The 21,091-nt window shown below is 46.1% G+C and overlaps 2 protein-coding genes across 11 annotated transcripts in view; one reads left to right on the top strand and one right to left on the bottom strand.

The window, feature by feature from the left end:
• The first annotated feature begins 8,110 nt into the window (after nucleotides 1-8,110).
• Nucleotides 8,111-16,465, top strand: Tp53inp2 (tumor protein p53 inducible nuclear protein 2). 2 transcript variants are annotated; one of them, XM_047541476.1, is made up of 4 exons: nucleotides 8,111-8,338; nucleotides 11,904-12,077; nucleotides 12,606-12,774; nucleotides 13,108-16,465. In XM_047541476.1, exons 2-4 carry the CDS (start codon nucleotides 11,954-11,956, stop codon nucleotides 13,358-13,360), a joined length of 546 nt encoding a protein of 181 aa, XP_047397432.1. In that variant the 5' UTR covers nucleotides 8,111-8,338; nucleotides 11,904-11,953; the 3' UTR covers nucleotides 13,361-16,465. The 2 variants fall into 2 exon arrangements, with proteins under 2 accessions (XP_047397432.1, XP_047397431.1); XM_047541475.1 differs by having other exon boundaries at nucleotides 8,112-8,338; nucleotides 12,486-12,774.
• A 19-nt stretch (nucleotides 16,466-16,484) lies between these two features.
• Ncoa6 (nuclear receptor coactivator 6) overlaps nucleotides 16,485-21,091 on the bottom strand; it is a 100,346-nt gene continuing 95,739 nt past the window's right edge. For 6 of the 9 annotated variants that reach the window (XM_047541466.1, XM_047541469.1, XM_047541472.1 and 3 more), the window contains one exon: nucleotides 16,485-18,281. In XM_047541466.1, coding sequence (XP_047397422.1) covers nucleotides 18,238-18,281 — 44 coding nt within the window. In that variant the 3' untranslated portion in view covers nucleotides 16,485-18,237. The remainder of the gene's footprint in view (nucleotides 18,282-21,091) is intronic. The other 3 variants (XM_047541464.1, XM_047541465.1, XM_047541474.1) reach the window with 1 other exon arrangement.

The raw sequence follows: 21,091 nt of genomic DNA, 5'->3' as shown, positions 1-21,091 counted from the left end.
TCTCTGACACCTTGAGCCCCAAATAAACATTTCCTCCTCTAAGTTGTCCTCGTCAGGTATTTTGGTCACAGCGATGCAAAACCTGACTGAAAGGGGTGGAGGAATGAGGCTGATTCTCCTTCTGAGGAAAGGATACATGTTGTACCCCTTTTTCCCACCTGCCTTCCCCAAGGACAGCCTGACCAAGACACCTGGGCTACTACACTACCAGCATCATTCCAAACAGCCTCTCCTGTCACCTCTCACCCACTTGACTCCCTGTCATCAATGTTCTGGGCTGAGAATCAGGGCCAACTGAATATATGATTGTATTTCTAGCAGGCCCTATCAATGGAAGATTGGGCAGAGCCAGCCTAGGAAAAGGGGGACATACGACTCTGACCTCTTTATTCTTCTCCTCTGATGCCCTACCACATTACCCCATCCCCAGTGTATATTTCTCTTTGGAGTCCATTTAGTGGAGATGGCATCTAGAAAGCCCATTTGACTATATGTGTAGGAATTGAGCATTGCCCTTTCTTGACTAGTTGTATTTAGGAGGCATCTGAAGAGGACAATGAGGAGCTGGAGCTGTAGCTCAGTGGCAGAGCACTTACCTAGCATGTGTGAGGCACTGGGTTTGATCCTCAGCACCCCATAAAAATAAAAAAATAAATTAAATTAAAAAAATAAAATAAAAATAAATAAAAATAAAAGAGGACAGTGCAGGCTGGGGGAAGTAGTTCAGTGGTAGAGCACTTGCCTAGCATATGTGGGCATCTGAGTCATCCCAGCATCTCAAAAAACAAACAAAAAACAAAGAGAGCAATGTTCAATTATGAAATTATTAGAGAGGAAATAATAATGGTGGTGGGATTTCTGACACCTGTGAAGAGGAATTTGGAGACAAAAAAGGTTTTGCTATCACTTCTAAGTCACACTGAGAGGCAATGCCACAGAGATTGTGGATTCTGGAGCCAGGTTGGCTGGATTCATGTCCCAGTCTGTCACTTAGCAGCTGTGGAAACTTGAACAAATTCCTTACACTCTGTCTGTTTCCAAATCTGCATAAAAGCGACTTCCTCACAGGATTATTATGAGGCTGTAATAGAATATTACATGAAAGCCTTTAGAATACCTCCTGAAACAGAGAAAACAAATTATTGAGACCCCTGTCTCAAAATGGAATTTTTAAAGAGAGGACTGGGGTTGTAACTCAGCAGTAGAATGTTTGCCTAGAATATGTGAAACTTTGGGTTTTGGGTTTGATTCCCAACACCATAAAAGAAAAAAAAAATCTTCAAAAATAACAATAGGGGTTGGGGATATGGCTCAGTTGGTAGAGTGCTTGCCAATCCCCAGCATGAGCATGAGGCCCTGGGTTCAATCCCCAGCATGGCCAAAAATAAATAAATAAAATAAAATAAAATAAAAAATAACAATAGAGAGAACTTTCCCCAAGTCGTCTTCTCCCTCGTCCCCCTTCTTTCCTCTCTTCTCTCATTCTCTGTCACCCTGTTATCTTAGTGCTATGTCTCAAAAGTCTAGAAAGTCAAATTTCTCCTTAGAAAGTCCTGGGCAGAAAGAAAAAGAGAGCAAGCACAGGAATTCTCATCATGTTTCCATTGTCCAGCTAGAGAAATGGAGACCCACAGAGGGACAAAGTCACCCAAGGTCATGTAGCCAGTTAGAAGCAGAGCCAAGTCAAATAAGGGTGCAGGGCTCCTGATTTGAAATTTTATTTCAAGACTTTCAACCCATTTGCCTCAAAGCAAGCTCCTTCTGTCCTTCAAAGCCTGACTCAGATGTCCTCTCTTCCAAGGAAGTCTTTGAATCCCCTTTTATTGGCTTCTCTTAGCACCTTGTCCTACCCACTGTCCTAGCTCTTATCACCCTGTATTATAATGTTTCCATTTATGTTTCTATTTATACTGAATGAGAATCTCAAATATAGAAAAAGCATCTGTCTCCCAGAAAGGAACTCAGCATTCCTGGGTGTGTGGTGAATTCAAAGTGTGCAGTGCTTGAAGAGACAGGCCATGTGTTTGGGACGCTCTAAGGAAGAAGCAGTCACTTCCTTCCTCCCAAAGAGATCCTAGAGAGCTTCCCGGAAGAAGTACCAATTTGCTTTTATCTACCCTGGAGTCAGTGGTATCCCACACATCCAAGTTATTCAATTTCAACTATATGACTTTGGCAAAAAAAAAAGAAAAAAAAATGTTTTTCTCCCAGCCGTAACTCTATTTATTAGGAATTTCACAAAAATATTTTCAATGAATATTTTTATATTATAAAAATTTTATATTAATCTGGAATAAGATTAGTAAACCTTTTTAAAAATTTTTTCAGTACTGGGATTGAACTCAGGGCGTCACTCATGCTAGGTTAGCGCTGTATGTCTGAGCTACCCCAGCCCTCAAGGTGCCTCTTAACTTCCATGCAACAAAACAAAAGAAAAACCACAAACCCTCTTTCCATACATATGTATTAGTTTTCTATTGCTGTGTAATAAACCACCACAAACCTAGGGGCTCAAGACCACACCCATTTATTCACTCATAGTTCTAAAAGTAAAAAGCCCAGGCATGAATCATCTGAATTTCCCCCTCAGGGTCTCACAAGTCTAAAATCAAGATGTTGGCCAGCTTCGTCCTCATCTGGAGGTTCAGGGAAAGATTGGCTTCCAAGCACTCTCAGCTTGTTGGAAGAATTAATCTTCTTGTGGTGGCACTACTGAGGCTCCTCTTTTCTATCTTTTGGTGTGTGTAGAGGTCCCTAGTCACAGTGACTAAAATCTCCTCTTGGGTCCTTGTCATATGGTACTCTCCACAGCATGGCAGTTTGCTCCATAGCCAACACATGAGGGTGTGCTGTTCAAGAAAATGATTTTATATTAGGTAAAAATAGTGTACACTTTCCACACACAGATTCTTTTGTGTGTGTGTATGGTGCTGGGGATTGAACCCAGGCCTTATTCATGCAAGGCAAGCACTCTACCGACTAAGCTATCTCCCCAGCCCCACACAAAGATTCTAATTGTCTTGTTGGCACTGGGAATTGAACTCAGGGTTGCTTTACCATTGAGCTACATCCCTATCCCTTTTTATCTGTATTATAATTATTATTATCATTATTATTATTGTTATTATTTGTTTTGAGACAGGGGCTTGCTAAATTGCTTAGGGCCTTCTTAAATTACTGAGGCTGGCTTTGAACTTAAAAATCCCTCTGCCTCAGTCTCCGGAATTGCTGAGATTACAGGCGTGCGCCCCTGCACCCAGTCCTTATTTTTCTCATTTTAAAATGGAGATAACAATGATGCCCGTATTGGAGGGCTACAGGCACATATCCAAAGTTCAATAAATACAAACTATTGATTATGTTAATCCTAAAGAATAGTGAGGGTCTAGACACAGGGAGATTAGATGGGTGAGGAGTAGAGGTCACTAGGGGGAGGAAACTGCAAGAGCAAAATGTTGAAAGTAGGAAAGCTGGTGTTTGGAGTATGTCTGTAGTGTGTGTGTGTGTGTGAGAGAGAGAGAGAGAGAGAGAGAGAGAGAGAGAGAGAGAGAGAGAGAGGGAGAAAAAGAGGCTGGTGAGGGGGATATGTATACAAAAAAGGCTGAAAGAGGACTGAGGACAGTTTCTCTCATCCTTCCAATTAGTATTTACTGGGTGCTTACTCTGTACCAGGCATCATAAGAGAGTGCCTGGCTTCAGCCTGGCTGTAGTAGGGAGCCAAGGAAGAGCTGTGAGCACAAGGAAATGATCTGAACTTCAGGGAGTTTATTTGCTCCTGGAAGAGTGATTATTTCCACAGGAGGGAATCCCTGCCCACCCTTTCCTCTTCAACCTCAAAGCCTGCTGGGGACCCAGTCCCCAAGCCAGGTCCCAGGAGGGAGGTGCCAGAATCAGACTCTGCCTGTGAAAGGACAGAGCGTGCAACCCCAGATGCCAATTCCTTTCCTCTTGTTCCTGTGTGGTCCCAAAGCTATCTCTTCTAGCCATCCTTGGGTGGGAAGGGATGCAATTATTTCTCTTTTAAAGTTGAAGTGTGGGAATTGATGCAGGGCACACATATCAGAGCTCACATGGGTACTTGTCCATACTCACAAACACAGTCCCAGAACCCCAAGTCACCACCTTACCCTCACATCCCAGGGACAGATGGATAAAACTAAGCTACGTTTTTGTTTTCCTGCCTCCCCTCTCTGAAATGAATCCTGTCCTGACCATCCTGTCCTTATTGATCATTTGTGTGTGTACAGTTCACACAATCAAACCTGGATGTCTAGAGACTGACATTGAGAGGTACTATTAAGGGAGCCTGGAGTCAGTCATTTTGAAAATGGGGAAACTGGGCTTAGAGAAAGGAAGCTACTTGCCCAGGGTCAGGCAGAGAGGCTAGGGTAGAAACAGGACAGAATCTGGATTTACTCACCAGGCATGGTGGCATGCGACTCTAGTTCAGGAAGGCTGACGCAGGAGGATTGCTTAAGTCCAGGAGTTGACAGGCCAGGATCTTTTTCATGGAGCGCGCACACACACAACACACACACACTCCACAGTTACCCTTAAATTCAGACATATCTGGGTTGTACCAAAAAAAAAAAAAAAAAAAAAACTTTGAGTAGAAGTTTTTGGGATATGGTTCCTTATTAAACACAGTATTGGCTATTTGTTGGGGAAATGTGGAAACTGTGTCTGTCCTGACTGAATTTATCCATTAATAGTTTCCTTCCTGCCAGGCATGGATGGTGGTATGCACCCATAGAATCTGTCTCTGGCTATTCTGAGACAGATTACTTGAGCCCAGGAGTCTGGGGCCAGCTGGGGCAACATGAGACTGACTGTCTTTAAAAAAATTTTTTTTCCATCTCAAAAAAAAATTTTTTTCCCAGGTCTCAGTTTCTTCACCAGTAAAATGGGGAGAATGTATGATCTACATCTGAAGGCTTCCTCTCAGCCTCACCTTCTATCTTAAGAAAATGTGGGTAAGGCAAGAAGGCAGGGGAGTGGCAAGCAGTTTCTCCAGCCAGGCATACAGAATGGTTCATACCAGCGAATACATACAAGGTCCCATGACCATGACACCCAGGCTGACGCATCTCCTGCACTTTGAAGTTGGGTGGGGGGAGCCCGCAGGGAGTCCCCAGGGCATGGTGAGGGCAAGCCCAAGGCTTATTCAGGAATAGAAGGGTGGCCTCTTGACCTCCAATTCTGAAACCCATAAAATTGGGCAGGTCCTCACATCTGGGCATGGGTTAGATGGGTGTGGGCAACTTTCAACTCCATGGGTGTGAGCTCATATGCACGTGTGTGCTTATTTGTACATGGATGCCTTCATGTATACGCATGGATGGCCACATGTATACATGTATGTACATAAGAATGGTACCTTATATTCAATTGGATATGAAACTTCAGGATTACTCCCATCATGATGCCCATTATCTCTTTTTTGTTATTTCCATTGCATAACAATGGGGTCCCTGGGCCCCCTCCCTAGGGCAAGGGTCAATAGGTGATTCAGCTAATATGATTCTAAGAATTTTTTTTTCCCCTCTCTGAGCTTCAGTTTCCCCAACTATAAAATGAGGACTCTGGGTTGAGATCTGAAGTCTCTTCCATCCCTGATGATCTCTCTTTCTGATAATCTTTTCAGTGGAGAGGAGGGATGAGGGTCAAGGGTTTTAACAGGCAACTCCAGCCCCACAACTTTTCATGAGTACTCCTGACTCTACAGAGAAATGAAAGACTGGGATCTGCCTAGCAGATTGTCATGGGGTTCATTTAATACTGGAAACAGAATCCAGGTCATTTAGGGTACCATTGTATATGTCAAGAGCCATCTTCTCTGGGCTTGGGGAACAGGAACCTTGTGCTGAACAGAACTCTGCCTGTACCAGGATAGAGGGTCCGGATACAGAGTCCTATGCCAGTCATCTTTCATGAGCTTCAGGCTGCAACTACTGAGCCTTGAATTAAAGTCCACTCTGTTTCAGACCCATTGCAGACTGAGTGGGAAGTGTAAGAACAATGACTCTGCCTTTGGGATGCCCATCATCCAATCAGGAAGACACATACACAATTGTATGTGTCACAATTCACAATTCACATACAACTTATCATCACTTGTATATTTATTTTTTATTAATTTTTTTAAAATTAAGGGACAGGGTCTTGGTATGATGCCCAGGCTGGCCCTGAATTGCTGGGCTCAGGCGATTCTGCGTCAGCCAGCACTCCTTGCTACTTACTGTTTTTACTGAACAAACAAATGACAATGCATCAAGGTAGCCATTGACACATAGGTAGGTCAAGGAAGACCACCTAGAGAAAGGAATGAGTAGAATGTAGAAGACAGGACAGATCTGGATTTCAGAAAGGCACGCCAGGAGGTAAGAATGCTAAAGAGACAATGAGAGTTTAACCTCAGCACAAAGAGCATGGATAAGAAGGGGAGATGAAGCCAGAGACAACTAGGTCTGGATCATGTAGGGCCATAAATGCATGTTAGGAGTACCAGGCCTTATGAGCCACATAAGGTTCTAGAGAGAGTAAACAACGGGTGTGACAGAACAGGCATGTTAGGGATTTATTTAGTTTGTGAGCAAAGAGGTCAAGAGAGGGTATGAACTTATCAGGAAGTGACTGTGATAGGCAGAGGTTCAGAGTTGTAGGAATGCGGACACTTGGGGACATCATTCTAAAGAATAGGATGCCACTCCCTCCCCACTCCAGGTATTATTTCCTGGCTCCTCTGAGTTACTAGGGCTGAGTCCTCCCTTTGGGATTTCAGATTAGGTTAGAACAGGGTTTTATTACCAGAACATGAACCTCTGGACTAGCTCCTACTGACCAGGTGAGCATCTCTCAGCCTCATGCAACAGTTCTGCTTTCTACTGAAAGAACTTAGAACCTCTGCCTCTGGAGATTCTGAGAATATGTATTTGTGATCTCTTCCCACAGGCCATTGGGAGAACTGGGACCTAGAATCCTGGGGGTAGAGAATTAGGAAGAATCTTACACTGTCAGCTCAGAAAATTTGAATATGTTAAGTATGATGAGATAAAGAAAGTGAGGTCCAAGAGGTAACATGATTTGCTTGAGGTTACACACTAAGTTTGGGGCATAGTCACTAGGTCTCCCTTGGGAGGCTGAAGCACCCTGAGGAGCAGATGAAGAGTGGAGAGGGTCAGGGATGGGAGCTACAGGATTAACTCCTGGCTCTGCCATTGACCTTAGCTTAACTACCTTGAGAAGTTACTTAGGCTCTGTTTCCTCAACTAAAATAATACCTTTTAGGATTGTGAAGATCAGAAAATTATAGCACGGTGACTGGCACACAGTTAAGTGCTCTATAAATGTCAGTTAGTGGTCTGGCAGTGGCAATAGTAAGTGCCTAATGTGTGTGTGTGTGTGTGTGTGTGTGTGTAGGGCATTAGTGAATATGAATTCATATACTAACAATGAGATTTGTGAGCCTCAATAGCTCCATAAGTGAATTGGGATTTATAATCTCTGTCCTGTCACTCTTGTGTCCAGTTCCCGTAGCAACAGTGGATTAAATAAGGTGTGTAAACGTTCCAGGACAGAGTTCTACTAGCTCAATGTTTATTCAGCCCAGAGTAATTCCTCTCCGACTCTTTGCACAAGTTCCTGTCAGTCTCACCAATTCCCCGACACTCGCAGGTGCTCCCCCGGAACCGGGGAAGTGGCACATCACTCTCCTCTTGAACTTGCCGAGCTAAGGAAAAATGGGGTGGGAGAACAGAAAATGTGTAGGGACGAGATACACACAGATCAGGGAAATTGGGTATAGGATTCAGGAGAAAGGATATGAGAGGAGTGGGAGAGGTGAGTCCCCTGGGATGAGAGCCGGGAGAGAAATAAATCCCTGGGAAGGACTGGGGATCGTCTTCATCAGGTGGCCGGGGGTAGAGATCCAAGCCCCTGGCATTTGCCTCTCCGGGCGGCAAACTCAGGCTCTAAGTGCCGCTCCTGAACAGGAGTCACTGGCCAGCAAACCGAGGAGGGGCGGGGAGTGGGGAATCCGCAGCCTAGGATTGGCCACCGCTCCGGCGGCCGGTGACGCGCGGCGGGCGGGCCCCTTTGTGATGTCACAATCAGCTGTTTGGACGTTCCAATTTGTGCTGTGAGCCCCGCCGCAGCGGCCGCACAGACTCAAAGCCCAGCGAGTGAGTGCAGCAGCTCCGAGCGCCTCTCCGCTATCCCCGCGCCGCCTCATCCTGCCTCCGCGATGCGGCCGGGTCTGTGAACCGCCTGCTACCCTGGGACGCCCCGCCGTACTACTACCTCAGCATCACCCCGCCCGCCGCATCGCTCCGGGTCCCAGGTGAGTCCCCGCCAGCTTGGGCCCCCGGGCTCCCTGTGCCCCGGGACACGCCCTGCGCCCCCTGTGCTGGGGCCTTTGTCTGTCTACTCCGGCGGCCGCCGGGGCTGCGTTCCGGGCTCGCTATTGGTTGCCGCACGCCGGTAGACCTTGACGTCGCACTATTTGCATATGACATTGAGACGTCACCAAGGCCAGCACCGCCCCCAGGCTCGGGTCGCTTGTCCTCCCGTGACCCGGTGGGCGCCGTGTCGGGCGGGGACAAGGTTGAGAAACGCTGAAAGGCAAGCGGAGCCCAACGGGGCTCTGCGGTTTCCTGGGCTAATCTTGAGGTTGGGGTCAGGGCTCTGATACCCTTTCTCCTTGCCACATGAGGGTCTAACGGCACAACTATGTCTAGGTCAGGGGATCAAGGAGGCCTTCCTAGTCCAGGTCTTTTGGAATAACACCAGATGGTGCCGGAATCCCCATTCTGGCTTCAGGCTCCGCCCCCGAGGGACTAACACAATAACATCCTCCTAATCCCTGACATGTGTGCAGGGCCTTAGTTGATGTCACTCCTAGCCTCCACAGGAGATGTCTTAGACCCCATTTCACAGAAGGAAAAACTGAGACCCAGGGAAGGGAGGTAGCTTACTCGAGGACACAGTCAACTAGTCATGTTCATTGAGTGACATATGGATGACATTAGTACCAGGCATGTACCAGGCATGTAAAAGCTACACATCCTTCTTCCACTGAGGACCATGTCTTGGGCTCAGCACCATCCCAAATAGATCTCTTCATTCTTGGACCTTATTCTAGAGATCTTTGGGAATCAGGTCCCCTTTGGTTACCCTGAACCCCTCTGCTCTCTACCTTCCAGTCCAATAAAATCTCTGCCAGTTGTTTTGATCACAAAGGTGAGCTGTCAGCTGCCTCAGAGTGCCTGCAGGGTTGATTTGGTTAAGATATAGGGTGAGGTGAGAGTTCCCTCTGTTGACCGCTCACCACCTCCCCAACTGTGGCTTGTCAGTGAGGAGGTATGTGACCTGGCCTACTACTAGTGATTATAAGGGGTTGTACTGTCCCCTCTCCCTGCTCAGATAGGGGTAGGGGAAAGGGAGGAGAGCTTCTGGACTTTCCAAGTGCATGGGCCTAGATGCTGGACCTGGAACCCCATCTCAGGCTGGGGTTTGCTCAGGGGTGGGCTGGGCTAGGGGTGGCTTAAGTCTCAAATGCTATTCTGGGCACAGCTGCTGTAGTTATTAAAGGGAATGGCTCTTCCTGGAGCAGAGCTGGGAATCTGAGAACCAGGAAGTTGGCAGGGCTAGGAAAGAAATCCAAGAGGCTCACCCAGTGGTCAAGAGAGGGGGCAGGCACTGGCTGTCTGGTGCTGCTGTCACTCACACTGTGTGACCTCTGAGCCTCCCTTACCTCAATCTGTCTGTAACCGAGGAAGTCCTGTGCAGGGTCTAGTGCACAGTGAATGCTTTGGTAAAGGCATGCTGAATCCTTGTGCCAGGAACTCTATGTCTTTCTGTGGCTGGACAGAGGGTCAGTGACTGGATCAAGGTCCCTGTCTGACCTCCCTGCTTCCTGTACATATTTGTATTCTTGAAGATTATCTGTTGAGACCTTCCTGACTCTGGACTGAATGCTCAGTGATCTGGGACTAGGCCTGCCCCACCACTATCTAGCTATGTGTTTTGGATGGATTTATGTTCTCCCTCTGATCCTCAGATTGTAAAATGAGCTGAGAGCAGATCTATAGTCATCACCTTGATGTCTCTTTTCCTGGAAGAGGGGCTTTCTTTCACATCTTTGCCCATGCTAAGAGCTTGGGTCCTGATCCAACCCTCAGTGTTCATCCTAAGGGCTCCTGGGATTTGATAGCTCCCTCCCTCTCTCATCACCTCCCACTGACCTGCTGTCTCATTGGAACCAGGCAGCCTGATCTTCCTCCTAGTTAGGGATGCTGCCCTTGAGCAGGAGCATGGGAAAAGGAGGTTAGAGGTTGGAGGGCCTGTGGGCATAGAATCTTCACACCTCATCTGACAGACACATATGCAACTTGCCCAATAACATGGTAAGATGGTAGCAGTTTTGTGGTATTTCGGCTAGCTAGAACTTTTCAAACCACACAGGCTTCTTAGTCTCTGGGGTCAAAGATGCTGTTGAGGAAATCATAATGAAAAACCAAGATCCTTTTTTTCCCCAGAAAAATACACAGAGACCATGGCCCCAGTTACCAAGTTAAAAATACTTAATTTAGACACCTAGCAAAATGAGTGGGTACAGCCTCTGGAACCTGATTGCATAGGATACAGCCTTTGGAACCTGATTACATAGGTTCAAATCCCACCTGTCTTTTACTAGCTATAACACTTTGGGCAAGTTAACTTACTTCTCTGAGCCTTATCTTATTTCTATTTTCTGTCTTTTTTTAAAAACAATTTTTTGTAGTTGTAGATGGACAGCATGACTTTATTTTGTTTATTTTTATGTGATGGTAACGATTGAACCCAGTACCTCACATGTACTAGGCAAGTCCTCTGCCATTGAGCTACAGCCCCAGCCCTCTATTTACCTGTAAAATAGAGTAATTAAATGCCCGCTTTGTACATTTTGGTGTGAGGATTACATGAGGTAATATAAGTGAAGCTCTTCAGTATAGTGTCTGGTACACAAATGTTACTTATATTATTATGATAATAAATAATCACAATATGGGCAATTTGTTCCATGCCTGGAGAATTTGTTTACTCTTCAAGGATTTGCTTGGATGTTCGGTCCTCTGGAGACCTTCCCTGACAGAGCCTGGTCATACACATCATATCACTTCGTTTCCCTAAAGCACCTTGTGATTCGAGTTTTTTAGTTTATTGAGTGCTTACTATGTGCCCAGGCATTGTTTTAAGCACTTTATAAGTGTGTAGTTCTTTGTATATGTGTGTGTGTTGGGGGGTACTGGGGATTGAACCAGTACCATTGAGCTACATCTCCAGCCCTTTTTTAAAAAATAGATTTCAGTTGTAGATGGACACAATATCTTTATTTTGTTTATTTATTTTTAAGTGGTGCTGAGGATTGAACCCAGTGCTTCACACATGCTAGGCAAGTGGTCTACTACTGAGCTACAAACCCAGCCCCCATCTCCAGCTCTTTTTATTTTTTTAATTTTGAGACAGGGTCTCACTAAGTTGCTGAGGCTGGCCTGGAACTTGCAATCCTCCTGCCTCAGCTTCCCAAATTGCTGGATATAGGTGTGGGCCACTGTGCTACATTTAGCTTACTTAATTCTCATTAAAGTCCAGAGGAGGGTACAATGATCAGTTCTTTTTTTTTTTTTTTTTTGGCAGAGGTGGAGAATGAACCTAGGACCTCAAGCATGTTAAGCCTATTTCTGTCACTGAGCCATACCCCCAACCCAGTTCGTTTAATTTTCATAAAGACCAAAAGAAAAGGGTATCATATCATTGTCATTTGACAGATCAGAAAACTAAGACACAAATAAATAACATTCTAAATTCATACAGCCAGGAGTTGGGGTGAACTTCAGTGACTGACTCCTTTCTATGAATCCCAGGTTTTGCACTGCCATAGGGCGCCTCCTTGAGGTCGCTTCACTGCCCTACCATGTTCCAGCGCCTCAGCAGCCTCTTCTTCAGTACCCCCTCACCCCCAGATGACTCCGACTGCCCCCACGCCTTTGTCTCACAGGAGGATGAAGTGGACGGCTGGCTCATCATTGACCTGCCGGGTGAGACTTGAGTCAGGGGCCACAGCTCGAACTTCCAAGTCTGTGAATTCACTGAAAGGGCCAATGGCAGAGCGGTGGAGGGGAAGGGAGTTGTTTGGGGATTGATAGGTCCCCCAAACCTATTGGTCAAATGAGCTGAGGCAATGGCCCTGAAGGTGGGATAACATGGTCCCTCCCCCTGCAAGCCTGATCTGTCTCCAGGCGGTGCAGTGTTGGGGTCACACCTCAGGGTAGCATGGCGAGCCTCCTGGTCTGAGGGTGCTCCGTGGGCACGGCGGGCAGGGCTGCGGGTCTGACTAACGTTGCCCTTTCTCTCCCCGTCCCTTGTGTCCGGTGTGTGTGTGTCTCTCTCCCCTCCCCACCGCTGTTACCCCTCCTCCGCATGGCTCCCCCTCCCGCGCCCCGTAGACAGCTACGACGCTCCCCCCAGCCCTGGGGCCGCCCCTGCCCCCGCGGGCCGCCCTCCGCCCGCGCCCTCCTTGATGGACGAGAGCTGGTTTGTTACCCCTCCCGCTTGTTTTACTGCAGAGGGGCCCGACCTCGGGTCCACCCTTCTCCAGAGCAGCCCCCTGGAGGACCTCCTCATCGAGCACCCCAGCATGTCCGTTTACGTCACCGGCAGCACCATAGTGCTGGAGCCTGGGCCCCCTTCCCCGCACCCAGACGCTGCCCCACCGGACAGCGAACTCGGAGACGGGTGAGAGGGCGGGAGGCGGGGCCTGGAGTCTGGGGTCTATGTTTGGAGGCTTCAGGATCAGGCGTCTACGTGGGCTGGGCTTTCAGATGGAGGTGTGGCCTCGTGGCCGGGGCGGAGCTTGGGAACGACGTGGCTGAGATTCCTGGGCTGGGTCTCGATCCTTGAGGAGCGAGGTCTTGGGGCCGAGCGGGTGGGGTTGCCGGGGTCGCGTCCAGATTGGGGCAGAGACCGCACTGCGCCAAGAAAAGGGAACCGAAGACAGCGGGGTGGGAGATGCCAGCTCCCCAACCCCTCCATGTCCCGCTCTGACCGAGCCCCGCTCTGTCCCTGCAGAGAGTTGGCACCCGCCCGCCGCGAGCCCCGGGTCCTGCACCATGCCGCTGCTCCTCTGCCGGCGCGGGCGGTACTGCTGGAGAAGGCGGGCCAGGTACGGCGAATGCAGCGGGCCCGGCAGCGGGCTGAACGCCATGCGCTGAGCGCCAAGGCGGTGCAACGGCAGAACCGCGCCCGTGAGAGCCGTCCGCGCCGGCCTAAGCACCAGGGTAGCTTCATCTACCAGCCGTGCCAGCGCCAGTTCAACTACTGAGTATCCGGCAGCCGCACCACGAATCCCTCGCGGTTCCCCTATCCCCGTTAGTCCTCTCCGTGGCAGCCCATGTGTTGCTCGAGGGGCGGCGGGTGCCGCCTCGGGCTGCACCACAACCTCCTTCCTCCTTAAGAGTATGTGAGGTGGGGTGATGGCCCTTCCTTCCTCGACTCTCTTGATTTCCCCATCTCTGATTCTCTCATCCACTTCTGAATCCCTCTTGCCCCTTTCGCCCTCCCCATACTCAGCATCTTATCTTCCATTCTCCCCACTGCTGACCTTTCATGCTTTCGAATTCTCCTGCATCCGTCCCTCCCTCTCACCTTTCCTCTCTCGGTCCACCCCTACTTCTGAGAGCCTTTTCCACCCTGATCTGGCTCATTCCCCCTCTTCAACTTGCACCTTACACGACTCACTTTCATATTTGGCATTACACTTACTCCTGCCTCTCTTATTATTCATTCCCAGGAATTCCCTCACAAATGGATAAAGGGAGGGAACTCTGAGCCCAACTATGACCAGGTACAACTGGCTGGGTCTGGGCCACTGTCCTTGCCCTCCAGTAGGGGTCAGGCTCAGGGTTTTGCTTTTAGTCTCTCCCTTCTCTCTGCCCTGGGGGCTGGGCTCCTTGAGGCTGTTTACACCTGGAAAGGTAAAGTATGTGAAAGAGGACAGTGAGGTGTTAGTTAGAGAGAGAAGGTGGAGGGAATCAAGGGAAAGAAACAGCCTATTGGAGATGTACAGAGGACAGACAGGTTGAGAAATTATAGGGAGCAGGGTACCATGGGAGCTGCACTGTGCTTGCTCAGAGAGGCCATTCCCTGCTCTCTTGCTGGAGCCTGACCCCACTTTGTTTCCTATAATCTCATTTCCAAATCTTTTCCTGAAATCTACCCTCTGCAGGCCCCTGAGTCTGAGGGGTTTAGTACCATGCCACCCTACCTTGATATTCTCCCCCAGGAGTAGAAGTTGGGCAAGGCCTGCCATCCTGGCCAACTGTTCACATGCCCAAGGTGCTAAGAACTAGCTTAGGAGAGACACAGGCCAGAGGGGTTCTAGGCAGGGAATGGGCATACACCCCAAGGTAAGAATGCAGAGGAATGATGCTAAAGAGGACAGGCCTTGGGGTGAAGCCATCCCAAGATTGACAGCTCAGTCTTTCATCTTGCCTCTGGCCTTATATTTCACACCCTACTCACTATGGCTAATAAACACTCCTGGGTTGGAGGCCAGCAGCCCACTGTCCCATTTTCCAAAAGTTCCCTATCCAGGTTCAGGGCCTTTAGGGGCCACAGGGCTCTTCCTTTCTAGGCTGCTGGGGAGAAATGGGTGCCCTATGGTCCCCCCTCCCCTTCTCCTCCAGTAAGTACCTGGAGGAAAGAACCTGAATCCCTGAGTGAGACACAGGGACAGGGGCAGCCAGCTTTCCCTTTCTTGTGGTGGGATTGAATTTTGGGCTCAGACACCAGCAACAGCCTCTTGGGATGCCCTGAGTTGCTTCCCATTCTCTTTCTAGCTGTCTTTTTCTAGTGTGTGCTCTTTCTTCCTTGAAACTTTTAAGATTTCCTGTTACATACTAACATAGGTCTTCCCCTTCACCCCAATTCCATGTTTCCAGGCCTCACAGCCAAGCTGGGGTTGGAGAAAACTCTGCATTCCCATGAGGGCAAAGGTAGCTGCTCTCCCTGACCCTACAGCCCCAGACCTCACTTGGCACATGTAGAGTAGGAAGGGAGTATCCCCATGGATGCTGGGATGGGGACAGAGGAAGCCTTTTGGGGTCTCCTGTCCCAAGGTATAATTGACACTACAAGCAGATCAGAGTCCCCATGCCAGCCCACTAGGGCTCTTGTAGTTGACAACTTTGCTCCTTTCCCCAAGTTCTTCAGTTACAACCTGTAAACTTTTATTCTTCCAGCTATCCCTTGGTCACTTCACAGCCAGCTTAGGGTCTTCGGCACTTCAAGAGCTGAATCCCTCCAACCCTTCTTGCTTACTCCTCAACACCAGCTGGGGCTAAATTTCAAAAGGCCCTGTCCCTTACCTATATTTATGGAGGCTCCTGTAGTTCTAGAACCCTCCAATCTCTCACCTGGCTGGTTGCAAGACTCATTGTAATTTTTTTGTACTCTGTAGCATTTGAGTGTGGCAATATTTTAATCATATATAGATTTCTAAGAACCAACATTACTCAGTCTCCTGCTAGTCTGACTCCTGAAGCATCAGACCTTGTCATACTGTATTGACTGTGTATGTGCCTTTCACCTTGAGCATGCTTCAGGACTTTTTTCTTAAACTACAGAACTTGAATACACGAGGGAACCAGAATTCACAAAGTCCTATGCAACCTTAGATAGGAGAGGGGGTTAGAGAGTCTGTCTTGACTGATGTTTTCAGAGACACTGGAGAAGTTTGTACCAGTTTGTAAGTATTAATGTTGATATTACCAGCACTTTGCCAAAACTAAGAATGTCTGAGGGACCTATTTCTAGAGTGAGTCCCAATTACATCAAAGGGTGACTTCCAGTTTTTCCCAATAAGTCTTGAGTTGGTCCCTTGAGCTGGGTGTCAATTTTTAATCTTTGTCAGTCTAGCCCCAGCAGGGCACCATGTGTGTATGAGTGCAGTTTGGTGCTGTTTTGGAGTATGCCTGCCCCTCAACCCCTTGAGTGGAACCCTGTGATCAACCTGCTATGACCCATGATGTCTTAGGTGCAACAAGCACCCCACAAAGCTCTTGGATGCCTCCCCAGATCCATGCAGTTTTGTGTGAAGGGACTAAATGCAGACACACCATAACTAGCTTTTAATATCTTCCCTTTTACCCTGCCACCTAATTCCAGATGGAACCAACACGTTGAGTACATCCCCGTTGGGTGTTTTTGTTGAGACTGGCTGAAACAAGGAGACTTTGGTTGACTGTGTTGTGATGTGTCAACAGACTCAAGGACACAACCACCTCGACCTGGTCATGTGGCATGCCTGTGTATGTGTGTAACAGGATTCTGATTGTTAGACTGTAATGCTATTCATCTATGGGAGAAAAAAAATTAATATAAAGAAAAACAAATAAAAAATTTATTTAAAGCACATTATGCTTCCTCCGTGAGTTGAGCTGAAGTATGAGAAGCACTATGTAATCTCAAGCACAGTTGAGGCATAGGGTATTATTAAACTGGCTTTGGTTCTGTGTCATACAGGAGAAGAAGAAGGTAGATAAGCTTGCTGGGAACAGAGCCATACACTTTGGGGTCTGACTCATAAAAAATATTTTTAGAGGATCCTTATAATAAAAGATACATATTAAGAGTTGAAACAGATGAGAATAAGAGCAAGACAGAGTAGAATCACCAACTCACTTTTTTGGTCTTAGGCACTGAATTATGGCAAGGGCAAGGAGCCACTGTAGGGGAAGGAATGAAGTCTAAATCTAGCCCTAGGGGAGAGAGTGAAAAGGCTGAGGCCCACAATGAGACATGGCCAGGGAACCCCAACCGCTGGAGTTCCCTGAAGGTTGAGGGCTGGGGCAGAAGCAGATAGCTTTAGAGACTATGCAAATTTTAAAGAACTGAGTCAGGAAAGGGAAAAATTTGGGTATGTTGATGAGAAGTCATTCTTAGGCCTGATACAGATTAGATATAGGGCAGCTCAAGAGTGGGATGTGGTAGACATCTCTGAAATATATAACATAAAATGACCCCTTTAACTTAGAAGTTGCCCATGTAACTAGAGAACTGGACTAACGGTGGAAACCCTGCTTTCCCCATTGCACTTTTTGTAGTAGTAGATGGACACGATACCTTTGCTTTGTTTATTTTTATGTGGTGCTGAGGATGGAACCAAGAGCTTCACATGCGCTAAGGCAAGTGCTCTACCACTGAGCCACAACCCCAGCCACTAGTGGGATAAATTCTTGATGCTGGTACAAATAATCTTGATGATTAGACCAGGCTTAGCTCCTCAATGGAGGAGATGTAAACAGTTGTTTGAGGCACTCTGTCACACACATGAAGGAGAAGCAGATATATGATGTGGAGAAAAGTGCCATTTGAATTGCTGACAGTTTTTTGTCTCTAGAAAATCTTGGGTGACCTTTGACCCTAAGTCAGTTGCTATTTACAACCACAAGAAATCTGACCAGAATATACCAAAGTATCTGGTATAGTGCTGAACTGGGCTGGTTTCTTCAAAGCCAATGAATTGAGTGAGCAAGCATACGCATTTCCTCAACTTGCCAGGTGGGCATTTCATAAGGATGTTCTAATTCACAAAGAAGACTGTTCTACTCATTTATGGTTCAAAGAAAGCTTGCTCTCCCAATGATCCTTTGCCAATAACTTACTTTTATGTTCTATGACAATGACATTTATTTAGCACATTCAGTATTTCACATTGTAACAAACCCTTAGATTCTCTTTATTCACTGGTCCATTTCTACAACAAATACATCCAAAACACTATATAATAAAATTATTTACAACATTTCCAAATGACAAGATTGCTTTTGCCCCTGCTACGACTATTCACACACAGTACTTCCACAGCACAATACATCATTAGAAGACCTAAAAATGTTCACCCTGTACTCTAGGCTGCTTAGGAAATGTGAAAACTAATAACATTTATAATGGCATTAGCTCCTCTCAATACATGGCAACATTTTAAAAACCTTGAACTTCATCTTGCAACACCAAAAGGGCTCAACAACCCTGCTTTCCCCATTGCACTTTACAAAACAGGTTGCAGGGACTAGGAAAAGGGCCACATTATTAAAATGACTAACTGTACAGAAATAGATTTAAAAAAGTCACAGCTCAAAATTGCTCTTTGTAAAATTCACACACATTTACAAGTATCAAGTCACCATCCAGCTTGTTTTACTTGGATTTTCTTCGTTTTGATTGCACTGCACTGGTTATGTCTGTGGGGGGAAAAGAAGGACATGTTCAGCTGAGGCAGCTCTTCACCACTCTGCCTGTTAGGCAGTTCACAACAACCATGCTGACCAAAGTTCAGCTCCAACGTGCAGTCTAGTGCACCAGGCTACGAATCAGTCAAAGGGGCATTCAGGGTGGAGAGAGTCATGGCTTTACCTGCTGACTTATGTGGAAAGAACATGTGGCCCTGCATACCAGGGCCTGGCAACTGGGGAAAAGTGAAACAGGTGGTGGGAGATGAAATAGTCACCCTGCAGGGTGAGGAGAGAGCCCTTTTAACTGGGCAATTACCTCACAATTTCCTTAACCAGTTGCCACCACTCTAATAAAGTATGGATAGACAGTGCTTTTGGTACAGTCAATAAGTGATGCCACAGCAAGTGAATAAATTGTGCTAGAACACCAGACCTTGGATGCCTTTTGGAACCAAGCCATTGTTTGCAGTAAGGGACTCTTCAGAACAAGCAACAGCCTTCTCTGAGCCTAGGTGAGCTTGAAGGGTACATGGAAGAGATGGGAACTGAGCAACATATATAGGTCAACAGTGAAATAAGAGGGAATGACTGTGTTTTAATTCCTGTAATTTCTCATATCAGTGCCTTAAATCAATTAAAAAAATTTTTTAGTTGCATATGGATGCAATACACTTATTTTATTTATTTTTATGTGGTGCTGTGGATCGAACCCAGTGCCTCACATGTGCTAGGCAAGTGTTCTACCTCTGAGACACAACCCCAGCTCCCTTAAATCAATCTCATCCCAGATTTAAACCATGTTTCTTTGTGTTTATCCACACAAAGTTCTTCTATGGCAGAGTACAATGACTAGCTTGAAGCTCTCCAAATGTAAACATTTCTTTAAAATCTCATTAACTGAATTGACTAAAGAGTCACTTATTTTTCAAGCTGCTCCTTAGTAGATATTTTAGTTTTAATATAAAATATTTTAAATAATTCTTATCAAAGAGAAAAAAATGCTTCTAACAGATAAATATTAAAAAAAATCAGATTTTTTTTTTTGGTATGTGTGTGTGGTCCTGCAGATTGAACCCAGGGGCACTCTACTACTGATCCGTACCTCATAACTTTTCATTTTTTGAGACAGGGTCTCACCAAATGGTCCAGGCTGGCCTTGAACTTGTGATCCTCCTGTCTCAGCCTTCTGTGAAGCTAATGAATCAGATTTATCCATTTCTGGAAACTAGGCTAAATTTTCTGATGCTGCACATTAGGTTTGGTGTTCCTAAGCAATTTTTCTCTTGTCTTTTGTATCATAATATTTTGAGAACCCAGACTCCCAAAACACAAATTTTTTTCCTGCTGTTGGCTATGGTAATTGCTAAGAAATGAGGCCCACATAACTTTCCAAGAGGTGCCCCGTGCAATAGTTTCATTCTTCTCTTGGTGAAAATTTTCAACATGTAAGCTGAGTGCCAGGTGGCACACACCTGTAACCCTAATGACTTGGTAGGCTGAGTCAGGAGAATGGCAAAAATATAAAACGGCCAGTCTCAGCAACTTAGTGAGACACTGTCTCAAAATAAAAAACAAAAAGGGCTGGGGATGTAGCTCAGTGATTAATTACCCCTGGATTGGTTCCCCTGCCACAATTTTTTTCAATATGTATATTTTCTTACTTGGGAGGTCATGTGTCTTATTCCATATGGTATAATCAGCCTTATTTAATTATTAGTCTTTTACTAATCAAAGGACAATTAATCTGACAGGATATTGGTAATGTTGTGTTTTTGTTGTTGTTGTACTGGGGATTAAATCCAGGGCCTTGGAAAAGTCAGGCAAGTACGTGACCGATGAGCTACATTCCTATCCCTTTTTTATTTTGAGACAGGGTCTGGCTAAATTGCTTTGAACTTGAGATCCTCCTTTCAGAAGTTCCTGAATCACTGGGATTACAGGCATGTGCCACAATACTTGGCTCAAGGCTGGTTTTTATATCATGCTACAAGAGTGCAGTTTTAGGCAGAAATCATTCGGCGTTTTCTCTCATAAGATGTATTTATTATGCTCACTTGCATTCCTGCAGTAGCACATCTGCTTTAATCAAATATGTATACCCCAAAGGTTTTTTTGTTTGTTTTTGTTTTCTAGATTGTTTCTTTTCAAGTCACTGGCTGTATTAGGGCAATCACCTACTGTGTTGTCAGAGGCACCTTAGGTGCTGCTGATATTTACAGATTGCTTTTAGTTTCCCTAGCATTAACATATTTTCCCTGTTTCAAACTTGTGCTTTGACTTCATGTTTTTAACTACTGATCCATTTCTTAAGTTGAAAATATAAACTATCATAAATAGAAGAGTAAATAAATAATGACAAAGGAAATTAGAAAAACCATTTCTCTATTCATGTGAATTGATGTCAGGAAGAACTACTCATTTGCATATTTGTGAACATACCTGATCAGGTATAATTTTAAAAGAAAGTTCACTGATTTGTGGGAGCCAATTTTTGTGTTTGTAATTAAAAGTGGGGAAGAAAATTCAACAACCAAAAACAAAACAACAGATCAGAGAGTGATCAACCAACCATGTGGACCTCCCTGGACTTGTTCAGAAATCATTCATCCTACCTGCTCAAGCCTGGCACTCTAGCAGGCCTTGGCCAGCAGGACAACATAAGCAAACTCTGCTCTCACAGCAAAAGCATGACCAATGTCACTGGTCTCCCCACAATGCAAAATTAAAAACTTTTTATTATAAACTGTTCAAAATATTTCTCAGCCTTTTAGATTTTCAGTAGAAACAGAATGAAGGCAGGTGTGGTGGCTCACACCTGT

This window comes from Sciurus carolinensis, chromosome 2, assembly GCF_902686445.1.
Source record: "Sciurus carolinensis chromosome 2, mSciCar1.2, whole genome shotgun sequence".
In the NCBI taxonomy this organism is placed as follows: domain Eukaryota; kingdom Metazoa; phylum Chordata; class Mammalia; order Rodentia; family Sciuridae; genus Sciurus; species Sciurus carolinensis.
The sequence above is the reverse complement of the archived record's forward strand: the minus strand, read 5'-3'. Positions and strand labels throughout refer to the sequence as shown.